Source organism: Chiloscyllium plagiosum, chromosome 9 (genome assembly GCF_004010195.1).
Source record: "Chiloscyllium plagiosum isolate BGI_BamShark_2017 chromosome 9, ASM401019v2, whole genome shotgun sequence".
In the NCBI taxonomy this organism is placed as follows: domain Eukaryota; kingdom Metazoa; phylum Chordata; class Chondrichthyes; order Orectolobiformes; family Hemiscylliidae; genus Chiloscyllium; species Chiloscyllium plagiosum.
The window spans coordinates 83,185,428-83,199,436 of record NC_057718.1 but is presented as its reverse complement, the minus strand read 5'-3'; the positions used below and the strand labels follow the sequence as shown (position 1 = coordinate 83,199,436).

The following is a 14,009-nucleotide window of genomic DNA, read 5'->3' as shown; positions in this document are numbered from 1 at the left end:
GTTCCTGGCTGGCAGCACTTGACCTGGCTTGGTTTTAAATATGGCACTGATATTGGGATTGCTGGGAGATGCCAGCAGTGGTAACTACTTCCGCCATTGCTGAGAGCATAACAGCATGAGCAGGGTCCCATACAGGCATGAGATGAGCAGCTGATAATTGTGTGAGATAACTCACTCGAGCCCATGGAGAAATATTCTGCATGAAACTTCCCATAATTGATATTAGCTGTTTTTTTGATTAAATTCAGCCCCGTATTATTGTTGTGACAGTGGTAGAAAAAATGCATTAGTAATGAAACCCCACTACTTTACAAATCACATTAGCTTACTTGTTTTGTTTAAGTCCCCAAAAAGCCAATTGTTTCCATCTGATACTGCCAACAAGAATAAAACAGACTTTCACCAAGCTTCTCCAATGAATTTGAGTAATCCACTTATTATGAAAAAAAAATTCATCCCTATAAACAACTGGCAAAACTGGTTACCATCTAAGATATAAAATGGATTTAGGCCTATATCCCTTTTTCATCACAGACACACTCAAGAAATGCAAAAGTCAGTGATGGCCCTACAGAAATAATATTTTAAATAGGAAAAAATATAAGCATCCTTATTGGCCAATGCTCTCAGAAAGAAAGGATAGCATTTGATGAATGCTCACAGTATACCTGATTTCATGTTGAATTGATGTCACACATGGACCAAGGCATTGCTGACTGGGCCAATACGTATTGCTCATCCCTAGTTGCTTTGCAGGTATATGGATGTGATCAATCATGATATAGTTGAATGGCAGAACAAGTTCAAGGTGCTGAATAACCTCCTCATGTTCCTATGTTCCCAAGTCAGGGTGGTGAGGGGCTTTGAGGTGAATTTACAGATGGTAGTATCTCCATGTGTCTGCTGACCTTGTCCTTGCAGATGGACATTGTGGAGCTTTGGTGGAGGGCGGGAGTGAATATGTTTTGTATATGATGCCAAATAAATGGGCTGATTTTTCCTTAATAGTGTCAAGCTTCTTGGCTGTTGTTAAGTTGCACTCATTCAGGTAAGTAGAGAGTATTCCATCACATTCATGACTTGTGCCTTGTAGATGTGGGTAGACTTTGGGGAGTTAGGAGGTGTGTAACTCGCTGAAGGATTCCTAGCCTCTGATTTCCTCTTGCAGCCTGAATATTTATGTGCCACTTCAATTTCTGGTAACCCTCAGGATTTTGTTAATAGAGAAGTCAGTGACGGTAATGCCATTGAATGTCAAGAGGTGATGGTTAGATTCTCTCTTGTTAGGGATGGCCATTGCCTGGCAGTTGTGAGGCACCAATCTTACTTTCCATTTGTCAGTCCAAACTTGAATGTTGTCCAGGTCTTGCTGCATTTGTGCATGGACTGTTTCAGTATCTGAGAAGTCACGAATGGTACTGAAAGTTTGCAATCATCAGAAAGCATCCCCATCTCAGACTTTATGATGGAGGAAAGGTCATTGATGAAGCAGTTGCCTGAGGAACTCTTGTTAAGGTGTTCTGGAGCTGAGATGACCGACTTCCAACAAACACAACCAACTTCTCGTGTGCCAGGTATGACTCCAACCAGAGAATCATTTTCCTCCTGATTTCCATTGACTCCAGTTTTGCTCAGGCTCCTTGAATCCATGCTCAGTCAAATGCAGTCCTGATGGTAAGGCAGTCACTGTCATGTCCCTTTTGGAATTCAGCTATTTTGTCCATGTTTGAACCAAAACTGCAATGAGGTCAGAAGCTGAGCAGATCTCAGACTGAACATTATTAAGCAGGTTATTGCTGAGACAGTGCGTTATTATCATTATTGGGTGATCCAAATGGTTTCATTCCTAAATGTGCTAATTTCCTAGAAATCATAAGGGTTCTAATCATACCCTTCATAAAACAAACTATTTAATCCAGAACAGTTCCAACCATCTTGATACCTTCCAGTTTTTTCAGGTAGTCCTTAAATAAAATATATATTTTCAACAAAAAGATCGTACAAGTTCCTTGATTGTTAACAGGATGTACAGCTAAGTGGCAAATGTATTTTAATTGTTATTGATTCTGTCAGGAGGAGTGCACTGATAATCACTATTCCATGGCCCATATTGAAATTGTAAATGGTTTATTGAACTATCAAAATATTCACTTTGTCTCTCTTTTGTACTGCTATTCAAAGTAAAATAGGTGTCCATTAAGCTTCTTGAAGGAATTAAAAATAACTTATTATAAACAAGAAGGAAAAGTGGTTAACAACTAAATTCTTATTTAAAATTAAACTATAATCCCATAATCCAAAGCATGTGCAATCATATACAGACAAGACAAAACAACAGCTCTGCAGCAATATCTTGGATTTGAAAAAATGGACAAAAAAGAATAACATCCTTGAGTCAAGGGTACAAATTCAGAACATAGAATGGGTTAACCTCTCAACACTGTGATACCCTGTCGACAAGAAGAAATTACTGCTAATTGCAGAGTGATGGAAAATCTTCAGACCAGATTTCAGTTTCAGATGGGAAACGTATGGAAGTCTAGATATTTGACCTGTATCAGGTTTCAAACTATTTCACTGAGAGAATGAGAGCTTGTAGTTAGTTTTGGTTTGCGATTTGTCTCTTACTGAAAGAGAAAGTCCTGTAATTTTCACTGCAAGCTATTTCAGCAACTGACAGTGTAGGTCTGTGAAAACACCCAGCAATTTGACCCCATTTAGAAGCCAATTTCTTCCTACTTGTTCTTGAGTTAAAGACCTTGTGGTTATATTCAACATCCAGTAGAAATTACAGGACTCTATCTCATCTCTTGGATTTAAAGTATTTTAGTTTGGAATCCAAATGCAGTGAGCAATTAGGGATGTGTGGATTGTTTGTAAAAGATCACTTATTTTCTTTTTTTGAGACTATGAACTGAAACAAAGATTGGACTGTTTGCAATGTAAAAATATTGAGTGGGGTATGATTTTTAGGCTGTGCAATACAACATTGCTTTTTGAAATTGAAAGTGAAAGAATTTGAAACTGAATTACACTTACAGTCTTTGAGTTAAGGAAATTTTCCTGACAAGAGCCCTCTAATTTGTTGAACTGTAAAATGTTATATATTTGAAAGTGCCAAAGCAGTAGAGGAAAAAAATCTTCCAGAGTCTGCAAACAAAAAAAAAATCATCTCTACTTCCCTCCGTGTGTGGGGAAAAATCAAGAAAGTTTAAAAGAGAGAATTCTAGAGTGAGAAAATCCAGGTCCACCTGATCAACCTTCAAAACAAAGAATGTCTGTCACTCTAGAGACATGTCGTCAATGCTAGAAATCACAAAATAAAGTGAGGCAATTTAACCTATCCTTCTGGACTGGACTCTTGATCTTTGCTTAACCTGTTTATATTTTTTTCCACCACAGTGTCTCTGTTAAACGGTTTGACTTCGGTCTGCCTTAATTTACAGTTTTGAAGGGATATCGCTTCAATTGCATAGTGGTGGATTAGAACTCCTTTCTTCTCTTCACTTCTTTTGCTAAAGTGTGGATGTTTTTTGTAAATGCTGTCATTGCTGAGCAATCTGCAAAACACAATACACAATTTTCCATGATAATTTGCTTTGACTTTTTAAAACCTACCTCCTTGACCTCCCCTAACATGGCTCGGCATCAAATTTTATCAGTAACCAGTGCTTTGTAACATCTTACATTGTTAATGGCAGAGCATAAAGTAAGTAAGCTTAAGCTTAATCAGCGACTTCCCCTCCTTTTGAAGCTTACAATGTTTACTTCATACCCTCTCCAGCTGTAACCCTGACCAATCTCATCTTGATCCATTTTCTAATGGAGTGGTGAGTTTAGAAATTACTTGTCTGCAAAATCATAAATACAAATCAAACTCTTTTATTCATTTGAAAAGTTGTCTTGATCTAATCATACTATTTTAACCATATGGTACCTCATTCCATCTATCCATAACTAATCATAGTCCATGCAGAACCTTAGACATGTGTGCGCACTTATCATTTATCTCTCTGCCAAATTTATGACACTTTTGAAGATATCCCCATTTGTGGTTACCTTTTTTTCCAGAGTTTGAAATTGATCTATACTTTCAATTATTTTAAACTGAATCTGGTTCCATTCTTATCTATATAATTGTAGCAAAATGATCATCGGCGATGATTTCCCTATCCACACCCACTTCATTATCTTTCATTTCATCAACCCTCTCGATTCCTCTACTGTCTTTAAATTAGCAGGCTACTTAACCATATCCAATACTAGGTGAACAGAAATTTCCTCCATTTAAATATTGGGAAGACTAAACCATTGTGTTTTGCCAAACCATTATGGTCTCAGACACCTATTGTTATTGACCCCTCCCTGGCATCTGATTAGGCTGACCAAACTATTCACTTTCTTATTATCATAACTGACCCTTTCATGAGCTTCTGACCACGTACCCATGATATACAAACACTACCTGCTTCCACTTTAGTATTAACTTCACCTCAACTTATTCTCTCATCTATCACAATTACTCTCCAATTATTCTCCTTTAAATCAAACTGTGATGAAGCTTTTGGTCTTCTGACTAAATATTTTCCCTGCAGCTCAGTATCAAATTTTACTTTATGATTCTCCTCTAAGCACCTTGAACACTTTTATTATGTTAAAGGTACTATATAAATATAAGTTGTGATTTTAAATTACTTAGATTCCTTTTTAGACTTTGAATTTGCTATTGGAAGCACTAAAAGCAGTTTTATGAATTGGGTTTCTAATGAATTGAAGAATAAAATCCAAAAATTAGAATATCTGGAATACTTGCAATATACAAACAATAAAAAAATCTATTTTGCAATATAAAATGTTTAAGATTTTGAAAATATTGTCACTTATTCTGAAGGTGATTAATGTCTTCCTGGTTTAGGTTACCAGAAACAATGGTTAAAAACATCATGTGGCAGATGCTTCAAGCGATTAATTTTTGTCACAAGCGCAATGTGAGTCATTATTAAATTTGTACCATTATTCTGACAATCAAATTGTTTTTAGATTAGATTCCCTACAGTATGGAAACAGGCCCTTCGGCCCAACAAGTCCACACCGACCCACCGAAGCGCAACCCACCCAGACCCATTTCCCCTCTGACTAATATACCTAACTCTATGGGCAATTTAGCATGGCCAATTCACCTGACCTGCACATTTTTGGAATGTGGGAGGAAACCGGAGCACCCGGAGGAAACCCACGCAGACACGGGGAGAACGTGCAAACTCCACACAGAGAGTCGCCTGAGGCGGGAATTGAACCCGGGTCTCTGGCGCTGTGAGGCAGCAGTGCTAACCACTATGCCACCGTATCTCAGTATTAGATTGATTTGACAACATAAAATCTTATGAGGAGATATGTTGTTTTTTCCAAAAATATTAAAGTTTTCAACTTAGCAGTTGACAAGAGAAAACTTTGAGAACTGTGAAAGATGATGCAACAAATACAATGTGTGGTAGATTAAATATTAATAACATATTTAAAGATTGTAATTGTGCCTAGTTTTAAAATAATATTAATATTCAAGAAGGATCTATTCAAGGCAAGAAATGTGTACTTACATCCTTAAATTAACGTCTTGTGGAAAGAAAACTAACCAGATTTTTCTGTTTAATTTGGTGTTTCTCTTCCAGTGTATCCATAGAGACGTCAAGCCAGAAAACATTCTAATTACTAGACAAGGAGTCATTAAGCTCTGTGACTTTGGATTTGCGAGAATACTAAGTATACCATTTTTTACTTTGAATGTCATTGATCAATAAGACATTTTTATATTGACAAGTATTATATATAGAAAAACAAATATTGAGGGGTTATTCCTATTTCTAACCTTTTTCTAAGTTTTTAATCACTTGACATACCCTCTAACCTGGTATAATGTAAATTTGAATTCTGTGAAATTTCCCCTTATTGTTAAAAGTATTTTGTCGAGTAAGATTCACAGTGACTGGTTTGCCAAGACTTACCTCTTGCAATCTCCTGCACTTTGCCTCATTAATTATTAAACCAAGCACTTCTGGATGTTCTCAGGGAATTGTGCTTCCCTGTGAAAAATGAAAATACTCACCACTGCCAGGATCTTCAGGCATATGTGCTGCTTATGCTGTATTTAAAGGCTAGTTGCACCACTTCAGATGTTGTAAGCCAGGAACACTGTTGTACTTGAACGTCTACTTTCAGTACATGATCCAGAGGGAAGGAAAGTTTGCTCTCCACTTTGTGAACAGGAAGCTAAATATCTTGGTGGAAAGATGCAGTCCTTTTTCCAGGTGGCCAGCACAGGAGCCCAGGTTAGTGCTGTGTTCTGGTGAAGCAGGATCCTGGATGTGCAGGCACCACTGATATGTCTCTGCAGCTGGTCAAAGAAGAAACATTCCAGGTCTCTGGCACTCAGAAAACTACTGGAGATCGGCCATCTATTCAACTCTAGGCACAAAACAGGTCCTTGTTCACATCCATTGATGATTTTGTCAATGCACAGACAGGCGCAGGAACATCAAACAAATTTATCAGAAGCGCTTGGTAAGCTGAATCTAAGAAAGGAGGAGTCCACCACTGATGTTATTGGTATTGTGCTGGGTCTCTACCATGACTACAAAGCAAGAGGGGTCAAGGAGCTTGTTTCTCACTCCAGGTGTATCTTCCTCCCAGGTAGTGCCATCATCTAGCCAGTTGGAGGAAGAGCAATATGCTGGACCCAGATGCTTCTTCTCAAGATTCTCCAGGTGTGCTGAGCTCGTCTACCTCTCCTTGGCTGTGACGTCAAAGTCTGCAGCAATTCAAGCTGAGGAGGGTGAGTCTGCATCTGTGCAGGAGACTTTCAGTAGGCCTGAATTCTCTAGATCCAAAGGCACCAGGGGATGACTGTCCAAGTCTTCCAATCTAACAAGCCCAACCACAGAGCAGGCTACCTCCACCTCAGCTGAAGAGGTTGTGACTATCCAATCTCTTGGAGTTGGAAAAGAAGCAAAACAAAATGTATGAGGGAAAAAAGGTGGCATACCTTTCACTTTTGTAAATATATCTTTACTTGTATTGTTAAGATGTTTGTTGTTGTATAACTTTCACTATTGGACCTGCATAAGTAACACCCAAATGAAAGGGGAACAACTTTTCAGCCATCTCAAAATAAAATAAGGTGATCATCCCTTTCTTATTTCTCAGTTCACCCAAATAACTTCACTGGACTTACTTCCTGGAATGTCTTCTCTAAGTACAGCCATAATGTTTTCCCTAACCAAAAACACCACTCCCCCTCCACTCTTGCCCCCCTTTCTAACCTTCCTATTGCATCTGTGCTCTGGAACATTAAGTTGCCAGTCCTATCCATCCCTGAGCCACTTTTCTGTAATAGCTATGATATCCTAGACCCATGATCCCATCCATGTCCTGAGTTCATAAGCCTTATCTGTCAAGCTTCTTGCATTGAAATAAATGCAGTTTAACTAATCAGTCCCACCTTGTTCTCTGCCTTGCTCCTGCCTGCCTTGACTATTTGACTTGCTCCTTTTTTCTACTGAACCAGACTTATCTTTTTTCTTACTATCTTTGTGTCCCTCCGTCTTACTGGTTGAAAGCCTCTGGAGTAGCACTAGCAAATCTCCCTGTCAGTATATTAGTCCCCTTCCAATTCAGGTGCAATCTGTCCTTATACAGATCACTTCTACCGCAGAAGAGATTCCAATGACTCAAAAACGTGAATCCTTCTCCCCTGCACCAGCTCCTCAATCTCACATTCATCTGCTCTGTCCTCCCATTCCTACTTGGATAAGCAAATGGCACCAGCGTAATCCAGATATTACTACCCTTAGAGGACCTATTTTTTAACTTCTTTGAGGTTAAAACGGCTCTTGATCAGATCAGCCAGTGGTCCAAGGAGTGGCTGATACAATTTAATTTAGATAAACGTGTGGTGTTTCATTTTGGAAAGACAAATCAGGGCACTACTTATACAATTAATGTTAAGGTCCATGGATGTTGGCATCCGGCATGTACTAAGCTCATCGCGTCATCGTGGTACATCACTGATCCAATTATAATACACTTCTGAACTTTAATGTTGCTTTTTGGAGTACTCTTTGCATTCATTGCAATGCTGTCGTAGAGGCACTTTATGTGCAGGGACATGCACCCAGCTCATGGACAGGACCAGGGAGTGTCTCAGAGCTACTCACTCATTCCTCTACTCACTTAGTGCACATCTGGATGCTTACAGCACCTCTGCCTTGCCTTGCCATTTTGCATGTTGCCCCTTCAATCAGATCTTAAAGCTCACAATATTCCTTTCTTGCCTTACTCTTCAGTGCAGACAAAAGGTCAGGGAGCTTGTCATGGTTGTCAGCAATCATCAGGTGAAGGAGTGGTCTGTTTGTTGTGTGGCACTGTTTTATCTCAAAGTCACACCTACAACAGTGCCAGAAACCTACTTTGGCAAACACACTGCATACGCATCAACAAAATGGCCATGTCTCAATATCAAAGGGGAGTAGGTATGTTAATTCAACCTTGGCAGGCCTGCAGCATTTACTCTGTAATTAAGCCATAAAGTACAGCAGAGGAAGAAGGTTCAGTTGGCTGGACAGCTGGTTTTACCATACACGGCGATACCAAAAGCAGGGGCTCAGTTTCCACACTGCCAAAGCTACCATGAAGGAGTCGCTTTCTCAACCTCTCACCTCACATGAGTGTGGTGACCCTCATGTTAAACCACCAACAGTCATCTCTCTCTAATGAAGGAGTAGCTGTATGGTCCAATAGGACTATGGAAACGTTACCTTTACATTTAAAGCAGTGGGTCTCAATAGTAAGGAATAAACTATAGAGCCAATCAAGTGCCCTATATTGATTACAATTAAGGAGATAATTATTATGTTGGATTAATTGATTAATATACTTTGTTTACTTGATCATGACCAAAACTAAATATAAAACAAGATTCCCCCTCAGACCTGAAAGTGTCACTTATAGTGGGATAAAGCTCAAACTTGGCCATTGGACAACTTTCCAGCCCAGCTCTATGGTGTTCTTACTCAATTCCTAGATATAGACTTGAGCAAATATAATTTATTATGGACCAGACCAAAACCCCTCAAAATATATCAAGGAGCTAGCCTAGACCTTGACTTATATCTTGTTAAAATATAAACAAAAAACATAAATTTAATTCCATCAAAATATTTAACAAAATACTATATATACTACTAATCATGAACTGTTCCAATATTGCAGCATCTCATAAACACACCCTTGGCAAAAGCAAATTCAGTAAAACATATTCTCATGTGTTGTCTCCAGTCCTGGAGAATGGAATACTGAAAGAGACAGCAAACTCATGTTTTTGGCTGCAGTAGAGAGAGAGCTGTATCTATCAGCTTCAACTCTATAAACCCCAACTGAAAGAAAAACTAAAACCCAGGGATTGTGTGAGTCTGACTCTACCCATTCATACTTCTTTTGTTCAATAAAAAAACTACTGAGGGAGCTCAAAGTTGTTTATCCATTGTTTCAAAGCAGACATTGTGCCAATGCCCCTCTTCAAGAGAAACAGGACAAAAAAATCTCTTAAAGGCACATATCATTACATATTGGAAAGCAACCAAATAAAATCTTAAAGGCATATATCATCACACATTGAAAAGCAATCAAATAAATTTTAGTTCATTGTTGGAGATTCTATGCATTCAGTTTCTGAATAGTATTAGGAGCCAGGTTATCCTTATAATCCTTATTTTCAATGAGCAGAAAACTAAAAAGAAATGAGAAGTCAGGGAAAATTGGAGTTACCATGACCTTTATAAAAACCTCTCTTTGGATTTGAAAGTGAAAATGTAATGGCAAGATACCTACAATAAATAAATGCAATGGTTATTTCTTGAAATTATTTACTTGTATTGGAATTGTTTTTGATTTATAATACGACTTTGTGATAAAGTTATTTAAAGTATGTTCATATATATGATTTAGTTTGGGTTTATGTGATTTTATAACAAATTGTTAATGGATAGAAGCTTGGCTATCTATTAGAAAGCAGAGAGTGGAGATAAAATGTCTTTCTCAGGGTGGCAGCCGGTGACAAGTGGTGTTCCGCAAGGCTCAGTGTTGGGGTCACAGCTTTTCACTTTGTACTTTAATGGTCTTGATGAAAGAACTGAGGGCGTTCTGGCTATATTTGCAGACAATACAAAGATAGGTGGAGGGACAGGTAGCATTGAGGAGGTGGGAGGTTGCAGAAGGATTTGGACAGGTTAGGAGAGTGGGCAAAGAAGTGGCAGAAAGAGTACAATGTGGGAAAGTGTGAGGCCATGCACTTTGATAGGAAGAATAGAGGCATGGACTATTCAAAACGGGGAGAAAATTCAGAAGTCTGAAGTGCAAAGAAACTTGGGAGTTCAAATCCAGAATTCTCTCAAAGTAAACTTGCAGGTTGAGTCAGTAGTTAAGAAGGCAAATGCAATGATGGCATTTACTTTGAGAGGATTTGAATCTAAAAGCAGGTATGTACTTTTGAGGCTCAATATCAATCTGTTCAGACCACATTTGGAGTATTGTGCATAGTTTTGGGCCCCATATCTTAGGAAGGATGTATTTGCCTTGGAGCGTGTTCAGAGGAGGTAGACGACAATGATCCCAGGAATGAAAAGCTTAACATATGAGGAACATTTGAGGGCTCTGGGTCAATATTCGATGGAGTTTAGAAGGATGAGGGGGAATTTAAGTGAAACATACAAAATACTGAATGGCCAGGACAGAGTGAACATTGGGAGGATGGTTCCATTGGTAGGAGAGACTAGGACCCGAGGGCACAGCCTTAGAGTAAAAGGAAGACCTTTTAAGAACAGAGATAAGGAGAAACTTCTTCAGCCATAGAGTAGTGAATCTATGGAATTCATTGCCACAGAAGGCTATCAGGTCTTTGAGTATATTTAAGACTGAGATAGATAGGTTCTTGAGTATTAAAGAGATTAAGGGTTACGGGGAGAAAGCGGGAGAATGGGGTTGAGAAACTTATCAACCATGATTGAATGGCGGAGCAGATTCAATTGACTGTGACCTAATTTCTGCTCCTATGTCTTATGGTCTTATAAACCTACCTGCTACAACAAGTGAATTTTCAGACTCCATCTTCAGGCTTCATTTCATGTGAAATTATATCAATTTTTTTTTCCTGAACAGCAGGTCCTGGAGATGATTACACTGACTATGTAGCAACCCGTTGGTACCGAGCCCCAGAGCTCCTTGTGGGAGATACACAATATGAGGCTGCAGTAGACATCTGGGCTGTAGGTACTGTCTTTGCAGAGCTGGTGTCTGGACAAGCATTATGGCATGGGAAATCAGATGTGGACCAAATCTACTTGATAATAAGGACTCTGGGTAAACTATTTATCATCATATAATCATTTATGTTTGTTGATATGACTGTGATGCCTATGTAACAATTATCACATACTTTCTTTCAGGTAAACTCATCCCAAGACATGAGCATATATTCAGGAATAACCAATTTTTTCAGGGTGTTAATTTACCAGAGCCAGATCCTGAGGATATGGTAAGTTGTGCAGTACTAAAGATATAATAATACATCTTTTGACAGTACACATGAGCTTGCAAATCACAGTATTCCATACAAATATAATCACTTTAAAAGCCAAGTTCTTTTTAACTTTTTAACTTTATCTTAGTGTACTGAAAATATTCATGGTGGCTCAGTGGTTAGCACTGCTGCCTCACAGCACCAGGGTCCCAGGTTCGATTCTAGCCTTGGGCGGCCATCTGAGTGGAGTACACATGAGCTTGCAAATCACAGTATTCCATACAAATATAATCACTTTAAAAGCCAAGTTCTTTTTAACTTTTTAACTTTATCTTAGTGTACTGAAAATATTCACGGTGGCTCAGTGGTTAGCACTGCTGCCTCACAGCACCAGGGTCCCAGGTTCGATTCCAGCCTTGGGCGGCCATCTGAGTGGAGTTTGCACATTCTCCCTGTGTCTGTGTGGGTTTCCTCCAGGTGCTCCGGTTTCCTCCCGCAGTCCAAAGATGTACAGGTCAGGTGGATTGGCTGTGCTAAATTGCCCATAGTATTAGGTGCATTAGTCAGAGGGAAATGGGTCTGGGTGGGTTACTCTTCGGAGGGTCGGTGTGGACTAGTTGGGCCGAAGGGCCTGTTTCCACACTGTAGGGAATCTAATCTAAAGGATAGGCGTGCTGCTAACCTCTCTCTCCCAAGTTTACCACCACTATGAGATCTCCTAATTACAGAAAATCTAGGAAAAACTCAATAGGTCAGGCAGCATCTCTCTTTCTTTTTCTCTGTCTCCTTGGGTCTTTTTTTCTCAATGAGAAGAATTCTTCAATGCTGCATGATATGTTTAGGAGGGGCAGAGGACAGGATTGAATGTAAGAGAGAGGCAACAGTGGGAAAAAGGCAGTTAAGATATGAATTACTTTTGCAGTTACTTCAGTGCTCTCCATTTCATTTTCCTATCCATGTAGTAGTAGTAATTCATTCAAAAGACCAGATTCTATAGATACGGCCAACTCTATACTCAAGGGTAATCTTCCCAAATGAGGTAGACAGTCTGATCCTAAGGATTCCTGCCCCATTCTAGCTTTATGGGATTGTTATGGTCCCAGGATAAAGGGGTGGATGGTGAGTCTACTTCATAACCAAATGGCCATTTTAGGTGTTCCACTACTTCAATAGAGTCTGCCTGTTTTCGCAAGAGACATGGTTCAGAAGAGCTGGGAATCTCAGTCATAGGTGAGGAACCAAAACAAAATCACTTGCTCCGAGAATTCTTTCATTGACAAGCTTTGAAATAATTTGGTTTTGTAAATATATTTATTTGCAAATTTTTTTAACTTTACAAACAGATAAAATTATTGAAAAATACAATCAATAACAAATATCAGTATAATAAAAACAAAAAAACCCATAAATTACAATCCAAATACTGTCTACCAACTACTAACTTACCCTATAATACAAAGCAAACCCTAACATTGTGCAAAGCAACACCAAAAAAAAAAGAAAAGTACCAAAACCAAAAAAACCCCACAAAATACAGAACAGCTATGCTCGGCGCAAAGCTCCCAAACAAAGGAACAGGAGCAATGTATATATACCCCTATTAACTCAGGAGACCCCCTCTCTAGGGCCCAGGGCTTGTCAAATCTAACCAACCTGGTTAGACAAACGCCCTCGTTAGGATAACTGACAAAGCTATATCCAAATAACTCAAGTAGGGCTGCCATGTCTTATAAAAATGGTCTGTTGTGTGGTGCACCATGTTTGTGAAAAGGTCGAAGGGAATGTGCTCCATAATTAATTTCTGCCATCCCAGCCAGCCCGGCAGGTTCTCAGACATCCAATTCATCAGAATATTCTTCCGTGCACAGTGTGCAAGAATATTAAATAGTTTCTTCCCATGCCCGTCTAAAGATGGTAAATTTGGTAAGAGGAGAGATAAAGGGCCTACTTTGACTTCAATCCTCAATACGCTCCCTATCTCTCCCCCCACAGTGCTTCAATAAAAACGGAGCCTGTGGCATGTCCAGAAGCAATGGGTAAGAGTACCTACACTTATTTTACATTTGGGGCACACTGAAGATGCCCCTTTTTTAAACTTTGCCAGACGGTCTGGTGCCAGATGAGCCCTGTGCAGAACTTTTAACTGCATAGCGCGTGTCCTATTACAGATTGAGATCTTTAGAGTATTCTCCCATATGTTCTCCCATGTTTCAGAAGAGATCTCCACTCCTAGCTCTTGCTCCCAGACCTCACATAACCAGTTAATATCCTGCCAGGCCCTGCCACCCAGCAGGCGATAGAGGGCACTAACCGAAAGGTGCTTGTGGAATGTAGCAACCACCTCTCTGTATCGGGCTTATAGGGCTTAGTGAGAAGCATAGTCTTCTTCTGGATGAAATCCATAACCTAAAAAAAAATGGAAAAGATCTCTGCTGGGCAA

General features: G+C 39.3%; 1 protein-coding gene across 5 annotated transcripts in view; it reads left to right on the top strand.

Annotated features, from left to right (window-relative positions):
* LOC122552994 (cyclin-dependent kinase-like 4) overlaps window positions 1-14,009 on the top strand; it is a 44,273-nt gene that overhangs the window by 13,318 nt on the left and 16,946 nt on the right. For all 5 annotated transcript variants that reach the window (XM_043696352.1, XM_043696351.1, XM_043696353.1 and 2 more), the window contains 4 exons: window positions 4,916-4,988; window positions 5,670-5,760; window positions 11,209-11,409; window positions 11,496-11,584. In XM_043696352.1, coding sequence (XP_043552287.1) covers window positions 4,916-4,988; window positions 5,670-5,760; window positions 11,209-11,409; window positions 11,496-11,584 — 454 coding nt within the window. The remainder of the gene's footprint in view (window positions 1-4,915; window positions 4,989-5,669; window positions 5,761-11,208; window positions 11,410-11,495; window positions 11,585-14,009) is intronic.